At 37.3% G+C, this 15,713-nt stretch overlaps 1 protein-coding gene across 1 annotated transcript in view; it reads right to left on the bottom strand.

Moving 5' to 3' along the window:
• Nucleotides 1-7,079: 7,079 nt before the first annotated feature.
• The window catches only part of LOC149787637 (cleavage and polyadenylation specificity factor subunit 3-like), an 83,934-nt gene continuing 75,300 nt past the window's right edge, over nucleotides 7,080-15,713 (bottom strand). The window contains exons 16-17 of the mRNA XM_089973813.1: nucleotides 10,061-10,224; nucleotides 7,080-7,776 (exon numbers count right to left, since the gene is read on the bottom strand). Coding sequence (XP_089829939.1) covers nucleotides 7,678-7,776; nucleotides 10,061-10,224 — 263 coding nt within the window. The 3' untranslated portion in view covers nucleotides 7,080-7,677. The remainder of the gene's footprint in view (nucleotides 7,777-10,060; nucleotides 10,225-15,713) is intronic.

Raw genomic sequence — 15,713 nt, 5'->3', positions numbered from 1 at the left:
TCAAAAGAATTAAATTTTTTCTAACAATTCAGTTGGACTCGGATTATATACTTGATTCATAGTCAATGAACAGGTTCTAAAATTGATGTGTTTATTTTGGAGCCATGTTCCTCCATCAATTCAAGATTTGAATATACCAAAGGTGAAATTAGTCCAATTGCATCCTAAACTACTATCATGGCTACTTCAAATGTTATTTAATGTGAGACCTTAATGCCAGAATTCATAGCTTAAAGTGATTTTTGGGTTAAAAACATTAATGTCTTCTCAAACAACTCAATTTGGTGCAGATTACATTGTTTTTTTTTTGATGATACTGTGAGAATTCTTGATGCGTAAAAACTGCACAAGAAATGAACATCAGATCAGAAAATTTATACCACTGGGAAATTAGTGATAGGAATATGCAGAAATAATGATATTATTATTTAAATGGAATATGTGGTGACAACACAAGTGCTGGTTTTACAACTCTGCAAAATACATCTTGTACAAATATTCTGTTATTTCTAACAGCACTAATATGGCAATAATTTCTGCACACATGAAGTTGACCCACTTTTTACTTTAGTCTCTTGCTAATTAACAGTTTCAGATTTTACAACAAAACTAAGCACATTTTACCTTTTGACAATAATACACGATTACAAATATTAAGATTGCAAGAAATTACACTTTTATTAAAAGTACTGGTACCAGTAAAACTAAAGGAGATGGTAAAAAAGAATCAGGATGAACAGATTAGTAGTGTAGTAAAGAATCCATATATCAGAATGACATCAAGTATTTTTTCATCAATTTCATCATTAACTACACTGCTTCAAAATGTTGTGTACTAGATAACAGTAATCCAGTTTTAATACAAATACCAAATGATGGCTTGGAACTAAGTGCCAAAATGTCTTCAGAAGATATCACCATGATCAAGATATAAATAGGAAGAACAGAACACAAACAGGAATTTTTTTTATCCATCTTGCTTTGAGTTTACACAGATCAGTTAGTCTCTTATGTTTAATGTCATTTAATTTTTGCACATAAAGAGCATGTACATCATTTGGTAATACGTCTGCATGATATGAAAGTTTGTCTTGTTATTCTTTTGTTGCCATGGTGGTTCTGCCAACTAGAGATCTACACATGCGTAATAATGTTGTATGGGGATTCTTTGATGTTCCCTATGAGCATTAATCTGTTAATTGTTTCTGAATTTAATATGATCCTCCTCTTCTGTGTATGAATATTATTCTGTCCTAAGAACTCCTTTCATTGACTGCTGTTTGAAACACATATGTATAACTAGCTTGAACAAGTTACTGTTCTTTATGGTTGTGCAATTTTCACCATCTGACAGATATGGCCCCATGGGTATTCTCTCTTGGATACCTCTGTTCCAAAAAGAAAAGTTTTCCAGAGGTCTCGCTAGGATTTTGAAACTAGGAGTCCAGGACTCCCATTTTGGTAAAAATAGGAATCCCACCAGCAAAAGTTGCAGTCCCCTACCAGAAAACTATTCAAATTATAAGAACTACTGGTTGCCATTGAGTTTAATTTCTACATTCTTTATAACACTGACATAGCTCTTGTTTGTCCATCAGAGCGTGTCTGAATTTTGTCAATCCAAGGAAGGTCTTATTCAAAGCACTAAGCTAGGCATCACACACTTTATAACACTTGGCCACTGTCCCATCCAAACTATCGGTTCTAGCAACTTTAGTACTCTCCTGAATCTCGTTACAATCTTGGTCAGTTTGCTGTTGAACCCCAAAATACTCATTCAAGTCCAAGTCTCAACATGTCATGATTCCGAGGTCAAATGCACTGCCTATTCCGCTACACTCGGAAATGAACACAATAATGAAAGCTAAAATTGTTTATCTGATGTACTGTTATAAATGACCATATGTACATGTCTGGGGCTTTCTACCTCTGAATTCAAGCATTGTAAATATCAGTAGATTTTCCCACCCAGCTGCCAGTCAAAGCCTTTGATCTTGCCACCCACCTATTGCAGCATGTTCTTTTGATGTACTCTTATAATGGTGACATGTACATGGGGTGGGGGTGGGGGCTTTCAGCCACTAAATTCTGTCATTGTAAATATCAGCACAGCTAACTGATCAATACATTTTCCCACTAAGCAGGTGGCTGAAGCAGGAGTCTTTGAATTTTGCCACCCACCTATTATAGGCATATGGAGGACTCATGCCTAAGTGATTTTCTGCATCCACAATTAAAAAAATTGACATCCAAATATGTGTGATTAAGCATTTCCGAGACCTCTGAGTTTACACTAACATGAACTCTGCCAAAGATATCAGTGCTTTGCTGCCTCTTATGCCAGATTTTTCTCTTCCATAATGCTGTATTGGGGTTTTAAGTCCAACATTCCCATTGTCTGTTTGTTCAGACATGGGTATCTTGAATAAATATGTCAACTAAACCATTGATTTATAATTTCTAACCTGACTGTGACCAGAATAGCACTAATACTGGCATCCCCTGCACCTTGCATGCTTAACAGACTTTCCAAACAAACAAACAGTTGGTATAGTCAGACTATAATTGAGTCAGTTTCACCCAAAACTTTTAAGTGCTGGAAATATTATTTGATTTATAGATAATACTTATATATAAAAAAATGAAGAAAAAGAAACACCTAACCTAATTTTAAAATCAGTGAAATAGCAAACACAAATCACAGCCTTTTTCAGTCAAGCCATTTTTTAATAATAATTTGTGTCTAAATAGCTTTTCTTACCAGTATTTAAAACCGAATTAAAAATTACTTTCATACATCATGAACTTGTTTGTTTTTATTTAGAACTAACTGCAAGATCACAAGTTAACTTCTTGTTTACTGACATTTTATACAGAGCCTAGGAAGGTTACTTGTACATCCGGGCTCTACTAAGCAAATGGCGGTGCTGATGAAACTGTTTTTAGATGTATTACGTTGTGAAATGCACTTTTAAAATTAAAAGTTTACTAAAAATTGCATACTGCACAAAGCATGTTTCATATCCGCAACACTGACGTAATTTAAGGAACGAGTATCACAGCTTTAAAAGTATGTTAGTTCGTTCAAAATACGTGCACTCATGTGTACTGGTATCATTTTCTGACCCAATGTTTTATTCACATTAGACCACTAGGAGGGGGTAAGATGCGATTTTAAATATATATTCATTTTTAAAAAATTCTGACAACGCCACCAGCGTTTTCTCATTTTGCTAACACAACCCACAACAGAAGTGATTTTCCTAACCAACCTTCCACTGTCGGATACAAAATAGTTTGAAACAAAACTTCCTACAGAAGTTTTATTGAAGTGCTGTCCCCAGGAGGGATATATGATTTACTGGAACAGCCCTAATATGAATAGGTAAATATTCACAGAGAAACATAATTTACAAAAATAAGGCTTTCTCCTTTATATACATCGCCCAATCACATTAACATTGGAGGAAGTGGTAATAGTAGGAGGTAATACTGAGCCAATCAACTGCCAGATTGAGGCACTTAAAGGGATATGATGTTGAGCTTGCACCAGTCCCTAACATCACCACTTTCCCATATCAGCCATCAAAGTGGAGGGCCTTCTGGCTCATAACATTCTCTCCACAACTGAAGGCTGAAATTCCTTTCTTCACAAGGGTGTCCCAATGAGCCAGACATAAAGATGGAGTTGGTCTTGCCAGGGATAACACATGTAACCTTGTCTTTCTGAGCAGGTTTGCTTTGCTGGAATTTTCCTTGGAACATCTCTCACAAGATTGAGCAAACCATTCCCAAGGACTTGTAGGTCGCTGGACCCCACTTGCCACTTGCCGTGGTGTAGTATGGCAACAGGTTTGGCTCCCCAACTATACTGACAGGCATCCATACTTACCGTACCATAACCTCCAGTTAGGGCTTTTCTGGAGGGATTCCTGATGCAGGTATTGCAAAATAACTAATTATTCCCCTAATGAACCCCCATACAATCAAATACACATAAGTCTTTGATAAAACTAATTAGTAAATGTGGTTTCAAGGTGACAATTAAAAAAAAAATTGATATATGTATAATCCAGATTAGAGGAAGACTACAACTAGGTTGGAATCAGCCTCTCAGTAAATAACACATTCCAAGTCTCTGAACTTAAACCCCTATATTTGAACATAGGGGATGAAATGATTATGAATGCCCTTCTCCGAGATTGATCTTACCAAGTATTTTTGGACTATGTTATCCAGACACAGCACAGTTAATGCTGATCAAGTCGACTAGAACAATTCAACTGGCGATTTTTGTGAGTGCCCATGGAAGACTGAATGGAATTGCAAAAGACTTGTATATTATTCCTTGACAGGTGAACAGAAGGAATTTGAAAATCTGATAGCATGTTTGTCATGAAAGGGGGGGGGGGATGAAAAGGGAGGGGTCTGGAAAGATCAACTCTGAAGCCACTTTGAAACAATGTGGATCGTCAGTTTGTTTAGCAAAAATAGTTCAACACTGGTGATAATGAAAGAGTCTGATGCCAACCAGTATGGTGTTTGTGGCCAGTCAGGGTGGGAAAGAGAAACCTTATCCCCTTTAATGAACTGTCTCAGAAATAAGGGTCCCATTGCCTTCTTAAATATGAGGTTGTGGGCATTTGAAAATAGGCAACACACTTATAAATTTCCTTGAGAGCCACTTTAAAAGTGATCTCCAATCCAATCCATTTTGGGATTTGAGGATGTTAACACATTAACCCCTGGCAACGAGTTTATGTGGCAGGAGGTAGTAGCCTACTGCCAAGCTCTATAGCGTCAAGGTCATGTATGATATATTAAAGTGGGTGGTATTATAGAAAGGTAGACAGATGTAGCTCTACAATGATACCAAATAATCTGGAAGTTCTAGTTGTACTACAAAATACAGAGGGAAAAATGTCATTTTTTGGACCTGATTTTTTTCCCACCCAAAATTCACCCATGGTTGGAATCTGATTTTGTGTCATGATTTTAGACTTTTTGGTCTCAGATCTAAGGCAGACCGGTGTGAAATGCAAATAGACAGATGAACCTTTGCAAAAAGTAGGATAAGATGGGTATTTGGAATAAAGAGTAGTCTTGATATGAAAAAAATGGGTCCATTAAGCAAAAGAAAAGAAAAAGAACTCAAACTTTTACCCTTCTGCTCATGCGTGAGCCAAATAGCCAATGAAAAACGATGTTTCTAACACAACTAGGCATTAGGTTATTGGAAAATCACACGGAAGTTGATGTATTGGGATCTACTCAGAAATAGCTTTCAAAATGTGTTTCCTACTTGAATTTCAGGCAAAAACGACAAAAACCTCCAGGGGTTAATGTGTTATGTGACTGAGGTTATCCCTGCACTAACTGGGTTTTCTTCATTGGGCCCTATGTCCATGTCCATGCAGGTCATTTCCAGAGACATGGACAAGGCATTGGCCATTGTCTATCTGAGTGTATCTAAATGTCTCTCCAATTAATAAAATGAACAAATAACCAATTGAATGGGCAGATGAGCAAGTACTTTGGCTAGCTTGGCCAGTATGGACAGCCAGAGAGTAATGGGAAGCCACCAATTGACAGTTGGCTATGGAACCACCTGTGCAGAATGTGGGACAAAATGGACAGATTGGTCAAACTGATCCCTATATGGTTCACATACAAAGGAACTGTCAACTGTGTTGTTTACGGAAGTGATAGATCTCTGGTCTCTAGGCAACTGGTATGGCTGGCTGGATTGGCTGTCAGCAGCCATAGTATCAGTTTATGGCATGAAGGTGAGAAATGTACAAGGTGAAGACCATGCTCAGATGGAGGGGTGTGGAGATTTTTGCCCACTGAGCTGCCTAGATATGTGGGGACACTCCCTCATAAACTCAAAACTATCCATAGAGGTTTTGCGATGGCTTGTTTGGACAAATTTTGGCCACCAAGGCCAGTAACTGTATTGTCACTTCCTGTACCAGGTGATGCATCTGCAGCTTAATAGTGTTTAGGAAGAATGTGGGATGGCAACTATGCAACCCTTTGTTTCTCCAATTAGCCAGAGTTGGTTACATTAATTTTTTTCTCCCACTATGCTTGCAATCAGTGCCATCTTTGGATGTAGGTTCAAGACATCATGCTGAAATTTACCTCCTTTGCCCCTGATGCTTTTCAGCAATATAGATGTCTACTGACCTAAAGGCAGGTTAAGGATGATGAACACTCCATGCAGCATGATGAACACTTCACGCAAGCAAGATGTGGCTCATGTTCATCCTCATTAGCTTTAAATTTCTTGCATTTCCTTCATTAGGTTGCCATTATTTACTGAAATGACCAGAACGATGACAATAACAACACTTGTTAAACAAGCAAAGTTACAAAAGCAGTGAGTGCAAATAAACAACCAACAACTTGCACCAACAATACTGTGTTGGAGCATGAAGTTAGAATAATCATAGTCAACACATGAAAAAGTTTACATCGACATTCAAAACTAATGATAACTAGATGTAGCAAATGACTATACCAACTTTCTGAATAGATCAGTTAAACTCGCAAAGATTTTGGGAAGTATTGAAATACAATGTTGATAGAGCTGAGTGAAAGCTTTAAACTAGAGACACCAAGTAGTAGTCAGGGGAAGGTAATGCAGGGGAAGGTAATGCAGAAAAGTTTCTTCCCTTGGTCAATATGGCATATATAAGGAAAGAAACAAATTTTTCATCTTTTCTGGAGGCAGTTTATTTTACTAATGTTAATGTAATCTGGGACTGTACTATATGGAGAAATAGGTAGATATTCATTTTAAATTCATAATTAGAAATGTGTTAATGGAACACGGGTATTTCCACCAGTGCCTGAAATGACCCAAACATATGACTTAATGAAGATGCAATGGACAGATGAAGGCTCTGACAGGAAAACATTCCCAAGCACTTGTCCCTGGGACGAGTGAATTTCAAGAGTTATTCATCCCTGTCCTTATTACACTCAACACAGTACATGTCTCCACTAGAACACAGCCTATGCTTTTACTAAAGAACCATATGCAAGATATCATACTAAAATGGGTCAAAACCATGAAAATATTATATTTTAATACATGGCACCTTAGATACACATACAATAAGAGAATGTTTGTAACTCAAGAAATTGCAGATGCACACATAACTCTGATTTATTATTGGTACTTGAAACCTTCAAGTAATCTAGATGTCATAACAACAAGCAATCATGATCTTTGTAAGTTAGATATGGGAGAAATGAAGAAACAGAAAACATCAAAATTGCATGGTTTTCATCTTGTCAGACATTGTTACATATGCACCAGATCACCAGTATTTTCAAGATGGCTCAGTTTTATTAATACATTGTAATTAAAGATGCCAGCAGATATTTATATATGTGTGCTAACTGCAGAAAGTAATCCCCAGTATAATATTGTCAACAGGAGCCAGAGTACTGTTACAGGTGCAATACAATGAGGGACAACTGTACAGAGTTTAAACAGGACTTAGGATAAACTCTGTCTTGCTGCACAGTGTTCATCAGAAATCTTCAACACAATAGATGCAATAATGCTTTCTATTTTCTGTTGATCAGTGGAACTGGAAAAATCTTCAACCCGGTAACTGATACAGAACTGATCTGCAGAAGACTGGTTCAGAATTATGGTTCCTGTCAAAAGATGGCTGTCTTGACCGGTGCTATGGCTTGGTTAACTTTAATTACTGCTGTCTGAATAATTTGTTGTAAAATCTCATCTTCACATTTTACTTCCTGCAAGACAAAAAAAATTATTAAGTACAAAAAATAATAGTTTGAATTTTTAAAGTTTTGTTAGAGTGAACAAGGCAGTATGTAGAGTGTAACCTGCTTTATTGACCTGTTTATAATGGCACTTCTGGAGGTCTCCTATATTTGTCCTTTATATAACAGACATCTGTCTAATGCAGATAATGGACTGTATTTTGGTCAATAAAGTTGCATTTATGGACACTGTGAACACTCACATAAGCAAAATCAGGGCTCACCACTGCACTATAAAGTGTATACAGATTTTGTTTGGTTTGATGGCACAGCAACACAAGATGATTATTTAGTGCCAAGGTAATTGGAGTAAAGTGCCTTGCCCAATGGCATACCATGGTAGCAGACCCAGGCTGTCCAATAATAGGATTTTACCCTCACCCTTATGGTCACAAGTCCGGCATGCCAACCACAGAGCTACCATGGCTCATGAAACCCAGTGTGCTTTTGGCAATTAACTATTTCATGGACAATTACTATTTACCAACTTGGTCTCATTAAATGATATTAAAGTTCACTGAGCACTAATTTCATCAGTGAAAGGACCTCGCTTCAATCACATCAAAAATGGTTACAGTGATGGGTACCCTACTGGTGGCTACAATAATACTATAAATTAAATGGTTCACAAGTGAGTATGCGTGACTAGACTTGGCTTAGACTTAGTACAAGATTAATAGTCAGTTAAAAATTACAATTATGACATTATAACCTGGTTATAACCAAAAATGCTGATTTCAATTTAGAAAATCTATTGAAAGGTTAGTAATGCTCATTAACCCATCTGCTTCAAGTTCCATTCAAAAAGCATTACATGGCCCATATTATTCATGCTTTTTTAAAAAGTTTTGCTTTACAAAGGATGGCTGTCTCTAGCAAATAAAAGCACATAATATAAAAAAAATGACATGCTGATAACACTAGCAAGTACTGGAATAGAATAACGTCATGCTGATAACACTAGCAAGTATTGGAATAGAATAACGTCATGCTGATAACACTAGCAAGTATTGGAATAGAATAACGTCAAGCTGATAACACTAGCAAGTATTGGAATAGAATAACGTCATGCTGATAACACTAGCAAGTATTGGAATAGAATAACGTCATGCTGATAACACTAGCAAGTATTGGAATAGAATAACGTCATGCTGATAACACTAGCAAGTATTGGAATAGAATAACGTCATGCTGATAACACTAGCAAGTATTGGAATAGAATAACGTCATGCTGATAACACTAGCAAGTATTGGAATAGAATAACGTCATGCTGATAACACTAGCAAGTATTGGAATAGAATAACGTCATGCTGATAACACTAGCAAGTATTGGAATAGAATAACGTCATGCTGGCCGTTGACCTTGAGATGAAGCTAACTGGTGAAATGAATATTTAGTAATTTTAACTTTAAAAAAAATTGTTGATCAGGATTTAAAGTCATAATGAATGTTACTGCGCTAAAATTTTCAACATATTTTTTAATTTAGAACTTATCAAGCACCCCAATTGTTCCATTTTATTGCTGCTGAATGTTTAAATTTTCATTGCTGGATTTTCGTTTTTATTATCTTTTTCTGCATTTTACTGCAATGCCCAGAGTTGTAACTGTGCTTTAAAAGTTCTGACCATGTATATAAAGAACACTTGTTTATAAAGGACAATTTTATTATGCCCCATGACTGCCCTTTACATACAGGTTTCACTATATAGTGAAGTAAATAGAGCTTTTGACTCTGAGGTCCTTGTTTACTGTTACTGGCCTGTAATTCAGCTAACAATCTGGAATTTTTACGTTATTTTGTTTTGTTTCTTTTTACATTAAACAGACTTTTAGAAAATAAAATATTTTGTTTATACCTTTCTGTAAGGCTCTAAAACTTTTCTATGACATCTGACAAATGATCCAGAAGTGATTGGAACAAAATTAGTATATTGTATTAATCTGAAACCCCATTATCAAAGACAACAGTCATGCAATAATATGGAAGGGATGGCAAAAATAACCTTGACTAACTGTACAAACACAACTAAACATTTACCTGTTGACAAATTTTTAAAAAAAAAATCAATTTACAAGTTAGTAATATAATTATCTGAGAATTAATATGGTATTTCTATGTAGGTAACAAATATTTTCAAAAGAATATAGATGAATTTCATTCCTGTATACATGTGTGCTATGAATATCATTTGGTAAAGCAACTTTCTTTTTTATAAGTAACTGTAAGATGTCAAACTGAAACACTTTTACCAGTGTATCCACATTGATTGAGGCCACTTTGTTGTCGACAGTGACTGAGATGCAGTTTCCTCGAATGAGTTTACTTATGCACTCCCCACCAAACATGTCTGTCAGCATCTCTAGCAGACACTCCTGAATGTGACTTTTGTCTACAATTACAGACTGTGGTACACCTGAAATAAAAAGTAAACTTCTGTGTGAGGCTTGGACTTTATTTTACATACAGTGTAAAACAATATCTCATAACTCATACAGCATACTATATGACTTAGATCTGATGTAGGAACAAGGAAACCATCAACTTTGCATTGGCAAACATGCTTAGGTGCTAGATCCCGGGATCCAAAATTTGGATAACACAATGGGATAAGAAATTGCTTAAGTATTTTTCTATCCGATCCCTATTCAAATGAGAGAAATTATTTGCTAACAATAAGAGCTGGGCACTATCACATTTACAGTGTGTATTGCATTAAATAAATGTCACAGAATATGGCAGGAGGCATAATGAAACATAGTACAGCTTAATTTGATGAGGTTGAAATCTGAAAATCAAATTAAATTATATTGAAAAGATAAACACTGGAAAGGTGAGTATGTGTCACACTAAAACAACAGACCACAAGAAAGAACAGTAAAGATGGAAGAATTATGAAGGTTTCTTTCAAATTTGCAAAATAGTTTATTTTCTGCATGTTTTCTGAAGCAATAATTTTTTTAAAGACATTTTAATGCCCTTCTCATGCTCTAACAATGCTTTAGTATAAATTTCTTCAGTCACAATATAACAACATCTTGCTTTTAGGTAAAAGTCTGTTTGCCAGTCAAATTAACAGTGATGAAGTTTGCTTCAATTGGTCAACAATAGTTAAATCTGTCAATAGTGAAGCTAAATCTCTATAATAAAAACTCAAGAAGGTTGACTCTGCATGCAACAGCTATTATATCCTGGATTGAAACATTACATTTGAATGTTAGGCAAACAGAGATGGTTTGAATCTCATGAGTGGTAATCATCATGAGGCGACTCTGATCTTGTGAGATCACAGAATACGCCAAAACCATTTCAGCAACATGCAAGGGCTTGTGGGGTGATGTCCTTTTTCTTGGTTTTCACCAGAAGGAAGAAGTGTTTGCATGTGCCTTGACTTGTCTCTCTGCATTTCAAGTAATGCTTGAATGTGCGAACAAGATCTTGCATGGCCTCTGCTCTCGACATGCCTGCGGAACAGAGTGAGCGAATGACTCTTTGATCACCAACAAATGGTATCCTATTTTTGGCTACAAAGCCTGGTAATGTCAAGTGGACCACCCAACCATCCGATCTGAAGATAGTTTGGATTGACAGAAAGGGCATGTAGCTCACTTACCCTGCATTCTGAAGCTAAAGCTATCAGGAAACGTGTTTTGTATGATGGTAACTTGAGCAAAGTGCAGGCTAAAGGTTTGAATTTATTCAATTTGATCCGTGTTAAAGCCCAGGAGAGATTCGATTTTGGGAACAGGGTGAGGGATTTTGGTTGACTGATATCAAAATTTGCTAAAAGATCAGAAAGGTCTTTATCATGCTCAATATCACATCTTGCCATGATGTTGGAATGTGTCCCAGATCATGGAGTGGTAGCCCTTAATGTCTGTTTCTCCTTGAAGAGCAAAAAAATCAGCTAGTTGTAATAGTGAGACACTCAGAGGGATGATCTGTCACCAGTCATTGAAAACATACCACTTTCCCTCGAAGGTCTTCAGACTGGAGGGCCTTTTTGCTCGAGATTCTCTCCACAATTAAAGGTTTAAATTGTTTACCTTGCAAGTCTGCCTTGATAACAGCCAAATGTGCAGAAGAAGACGGTCCGGGTAGGGATGGAACTTTGAACTGATAAACTGTGTTGTGGTAAGCAAAATGGAGACATTTTCATGACGGGTGGAGGGGGTGGATAGGGACATGAAAATATGCTTCAGTCAGATCTGGATTGATGGCAATCTCGTACCTTTGGACAGAAAGGCAGATTGATCTTGTGGTCTCCATCTTGAAATTTGGAGAGGCAGTCGGTTGAGGCAATTCAAGTCGATGATGGGTGTCAACTTGCTGTTTGCTTTTTTGAATAAGAACAGCTTTGAATAAAATTTTAGGAGACAGTGGCCTTTGCACAATCTTCACCACCTGTTGTTTTCTTATATTCTTCATCCAAAAGGCAATGGTGACCCAAATGGGATCATTCATAAAGCTAGGGCATGATGAGGTTTGAGTGACATAGACTGCAGACATGCGTCCTGTCATATTAGGTCAAGTAGGCCACAGGACTCGATGCAATCCTGGTCACTCACTCCCAAGCATGGCTATTGCTGGATTTTTCCTTGAATCGAATGACTGCCAAAGAAGCCAAAACCTAACACTGAAGATGTCAAGACGATGTTCCAAACCAGCTTGGATGTGGCATGGAACACATTTTCATCCAATCTGTAGTACAATGGAGCCAACATCAGGATGGCTGCTAAATTTTTGTCGAGGGATCGGAGATCCACAATGAAGGTACTGAAGTGAGCTTTATACCAGCAAGAGGAGAATGTCACTGGTACATGGCTTTCTGAGAAGAGCACCTTACAATTACATGGATTACCAATCTAAACTGAAAGCCCGTCACTGATCTCTTTAATCTTTGCCAACTGGGGAAGAAGCCATAAGGATGGCATCCCTTCCTCCTCACCAAAATCTACCAATGCCTTGACTTTGCAGTCTTGGGTGGCAGTAGGGGGTGGGGACATTCTGAAATGAACAACATCCAATAAATTTCCTTGACTGTGGCTTGAAAGCTGAATTCAGTCTGCTCCATAGTCGGATCTGAATATGATTGATTAGCTGGCATTTTGTCACACTGTGTGTGTTGGGTCCCCTTCTGGGTTGGCTTGCAGCTGTGCATAGGCCATGCTGGGTAGCACTGATGACTCTGGTTGGTCTTCTAGGCAGTGAACATTCTGAAGTCTGGCACTGTTGGAACTGCCAGGTGGTATGGTAGGCCCAGATACTGGCAGTATGTAAGGCTGTCCAGCTATTACTGGCACTGGCTGCTCCAAAGGCCTGGATGGATGGACAGATTTTTCACTGAAATCTCTGGTATAATAATGGTATGTTGCCGATGGATCCGTCATTAAGATCCCTGTACAATATTTTTGGCTGGACTGTTTCAATGAAAAGGTTCCCATGCTGGTGATGGCTGGAAGGCTGGTAATGATGTGGCAGTATTAAGAATTGGATTCAATGGATTCAGCATGAACCCCTTGTATCCTGACTTACACGACTGAAGGACATACTTGGACATGCAAAGGGACTTGCACCCACTGGGCTGCATAAAATTGGGGGAATACTCCCCCAATAAGTCAGAAAAAGGTGTGGGGGCAAGGGAAGGAAAAAGGGGTAAAATCTACCCTTATGTCAGTTGTTGCATTGTTGTCTCCTGTACAAGGCGACGTATCTGTTCACATTGTATTTTTCACATCTTTGCACATCCTCCTCCTCCTCCCTTGCTGCTGATACGATTGTCTGATGGTTGCACTTGATGAACTTTTGATTGCACCCAATGAACTTTAGGTTGCACCCAATGTACTTTTCCCAGAGTCTCCCATAAGACTTGTAATGAAGGTTGACTTAGGATGAGTGCTGAAGACATCAATGTTCTCCTTCCTCAATAGTCCAGCATTCTTTCTCCTTAGCTGCCTTTTGGATCACTAAAGCCCTGTATTACATAAGCTTCATGGCATCAACAATGAACATTTCGTACACACAATATAGGAGGCATGGTTATCCTCCCTTGCTTAAACCTTTTGCACTTTAAGCACATGGATGACATTCCGACTGAAATGACACGAGAAAATAAAGCATAAATTGGTAATACAATATATTACTAACTTGCTCAATCACTCTCATTACTAACAGAAAAGTGAAAAAAAGTGTCATATTAGAAGCCTATTGCCAGACTATGAACTGATGCATAATGCCTAGTTAACAATTCTATCAAAACAACACCAAATAAGAAAAAAAAAATCAAACACAAATTAGCAATGCAGCTTATTAAAACTTGCAAATACAAATGGAGTAAGAGAAAATAGTCAAAGTAGTGCTAACTCGTAATGACCTTGCATGAGGTCAAATAGATTAGGTATCTAAAGGTGACAAAATCACTCAAATTTGGCAAAATTTTAAAAATAATGTGTACAATCAGCAGCAGAATCCACATAATAGGTCTAAAAGGAACGTTGGATGGTTCAACTAGAACACAAACATGGTTTAGATTGTTGGAGGTTAGATTGTACAATGTTACCAGTACAGCTGTGCAGCTAAACACTAGTGACACCTGGCAGTGGCAAGAGGAGGTAATGGGCAAGAGTTATTGCCCTTTGTCAATATGAGATAGACAGGAAAAGACAATTTTTGTCTTTTAGAAGGGCTGGATTCACGAAGTAGCTGGCTAATATTCCTAACATAATGTGATTGGGGAATGTATTTGAAGGATAGGAAATTAGAATGGCCATTGTGAACATGTGACCACTGCATAAAAGTGACAGTTAGGACAGATTTGACTGCATATAAAGTGATCAAGAAACTTCCAAGAACAAAAAACAATTTAAAATCCTTTTCATCAATCATCAGGAAAAATGCACCAATATTTCATATAAATTCCAATTCTTACATGAGCCATTTATTCTAGGATGAGTGACTGTATGAAAAATAGACCAATATTTCATATAAATTCCAGGGCCCCGAGTGGCCGAGTGGTCTAAAGCGCTCTCCGGTACGGATCACTGCCATCTCACCTCTGTCTGCGTAGGTTCGAGTCTTTGTTTCAGCCAATGTGGGTATGTGAGAAAGCTTGCCAGTAGCTTTCCGAGGGTCAGTGGTTCTTTCCGGGGTTTTCCCGGGTTCTTCCTCCACCATTAATACTGGCCATCATAAATAGCCTATCGTGTGCTGAAAAATGGCGTTAAACCCTACAACAACAACAACAACATATAAATTCCAATTCTTACATGATCCATTCATTCTAGGATGAGTGACTATAATTCCTGCTAATCTCTAAAAATCTGTGCAGAAAAAAACAACCAATGTGTGAAAATTTTGCATTTTTTAAAATAACTACCTTTTTTTTTATAAAAACCTTTCTGTCAATTGTCAAGCAGATGTCTAAGTTTGGGAATCAGAATCAAATGAGTATGATAGTGAATAAACAACATCAGGAAGGTTTCAGTAGATGTGTTATGTATATTTTTTCTCTCTTCCAAAACTAATGCAATTTTCAGGATACACAATTGAAAGTAAATTCCTGGCCAAAATTTCTATCATACACAAAAGGTTGGGAAGGTTTCAGAATATGTGTTATGTATATTTTTTCTTTCTTCCAAAACTAATGCAATTTTCAGGCCTAAACTCATACAATTTTCCAAGAAAGAGACAAATTTTACTCTTTATTTCTTTTCTTTCCCAGCCAGGATACACAATTGGAAGTAAATTCCCAGACATATTTTCTATCATGCACAAAACATCAGGAAGATTTCAGAATATGTGTTATGTATATTTTTTCTCCCTTCCAAAACTAATGCAATTTTCAGGCCTAGATTCATAAAGGTTTTCAAGAGACAAATTTTACTCTATTTCTTTTCTTTCCAAGCC

The sequence above is a fragment of the Sinohyriopsis cumingii genome, chromosome 11 (assembly GCF_028554795.1).
Source record: "Sinohyriopsis cumingii isolate HCF-2022 chromosome 11, ASM2855479v2, whole genome shotgun sequence".
Lineage (NCBI taxonomy): Eukaryota > Metazoa > Mollusca > Bivalvia > Unionida > Unionidae > Sinohyriopsis > Sinohyriopsis cumingii.
Note: the sequence above shows the minus strand (reverse complement) of the source record. Positions and strands in the feature narration are given on the sequence as shown.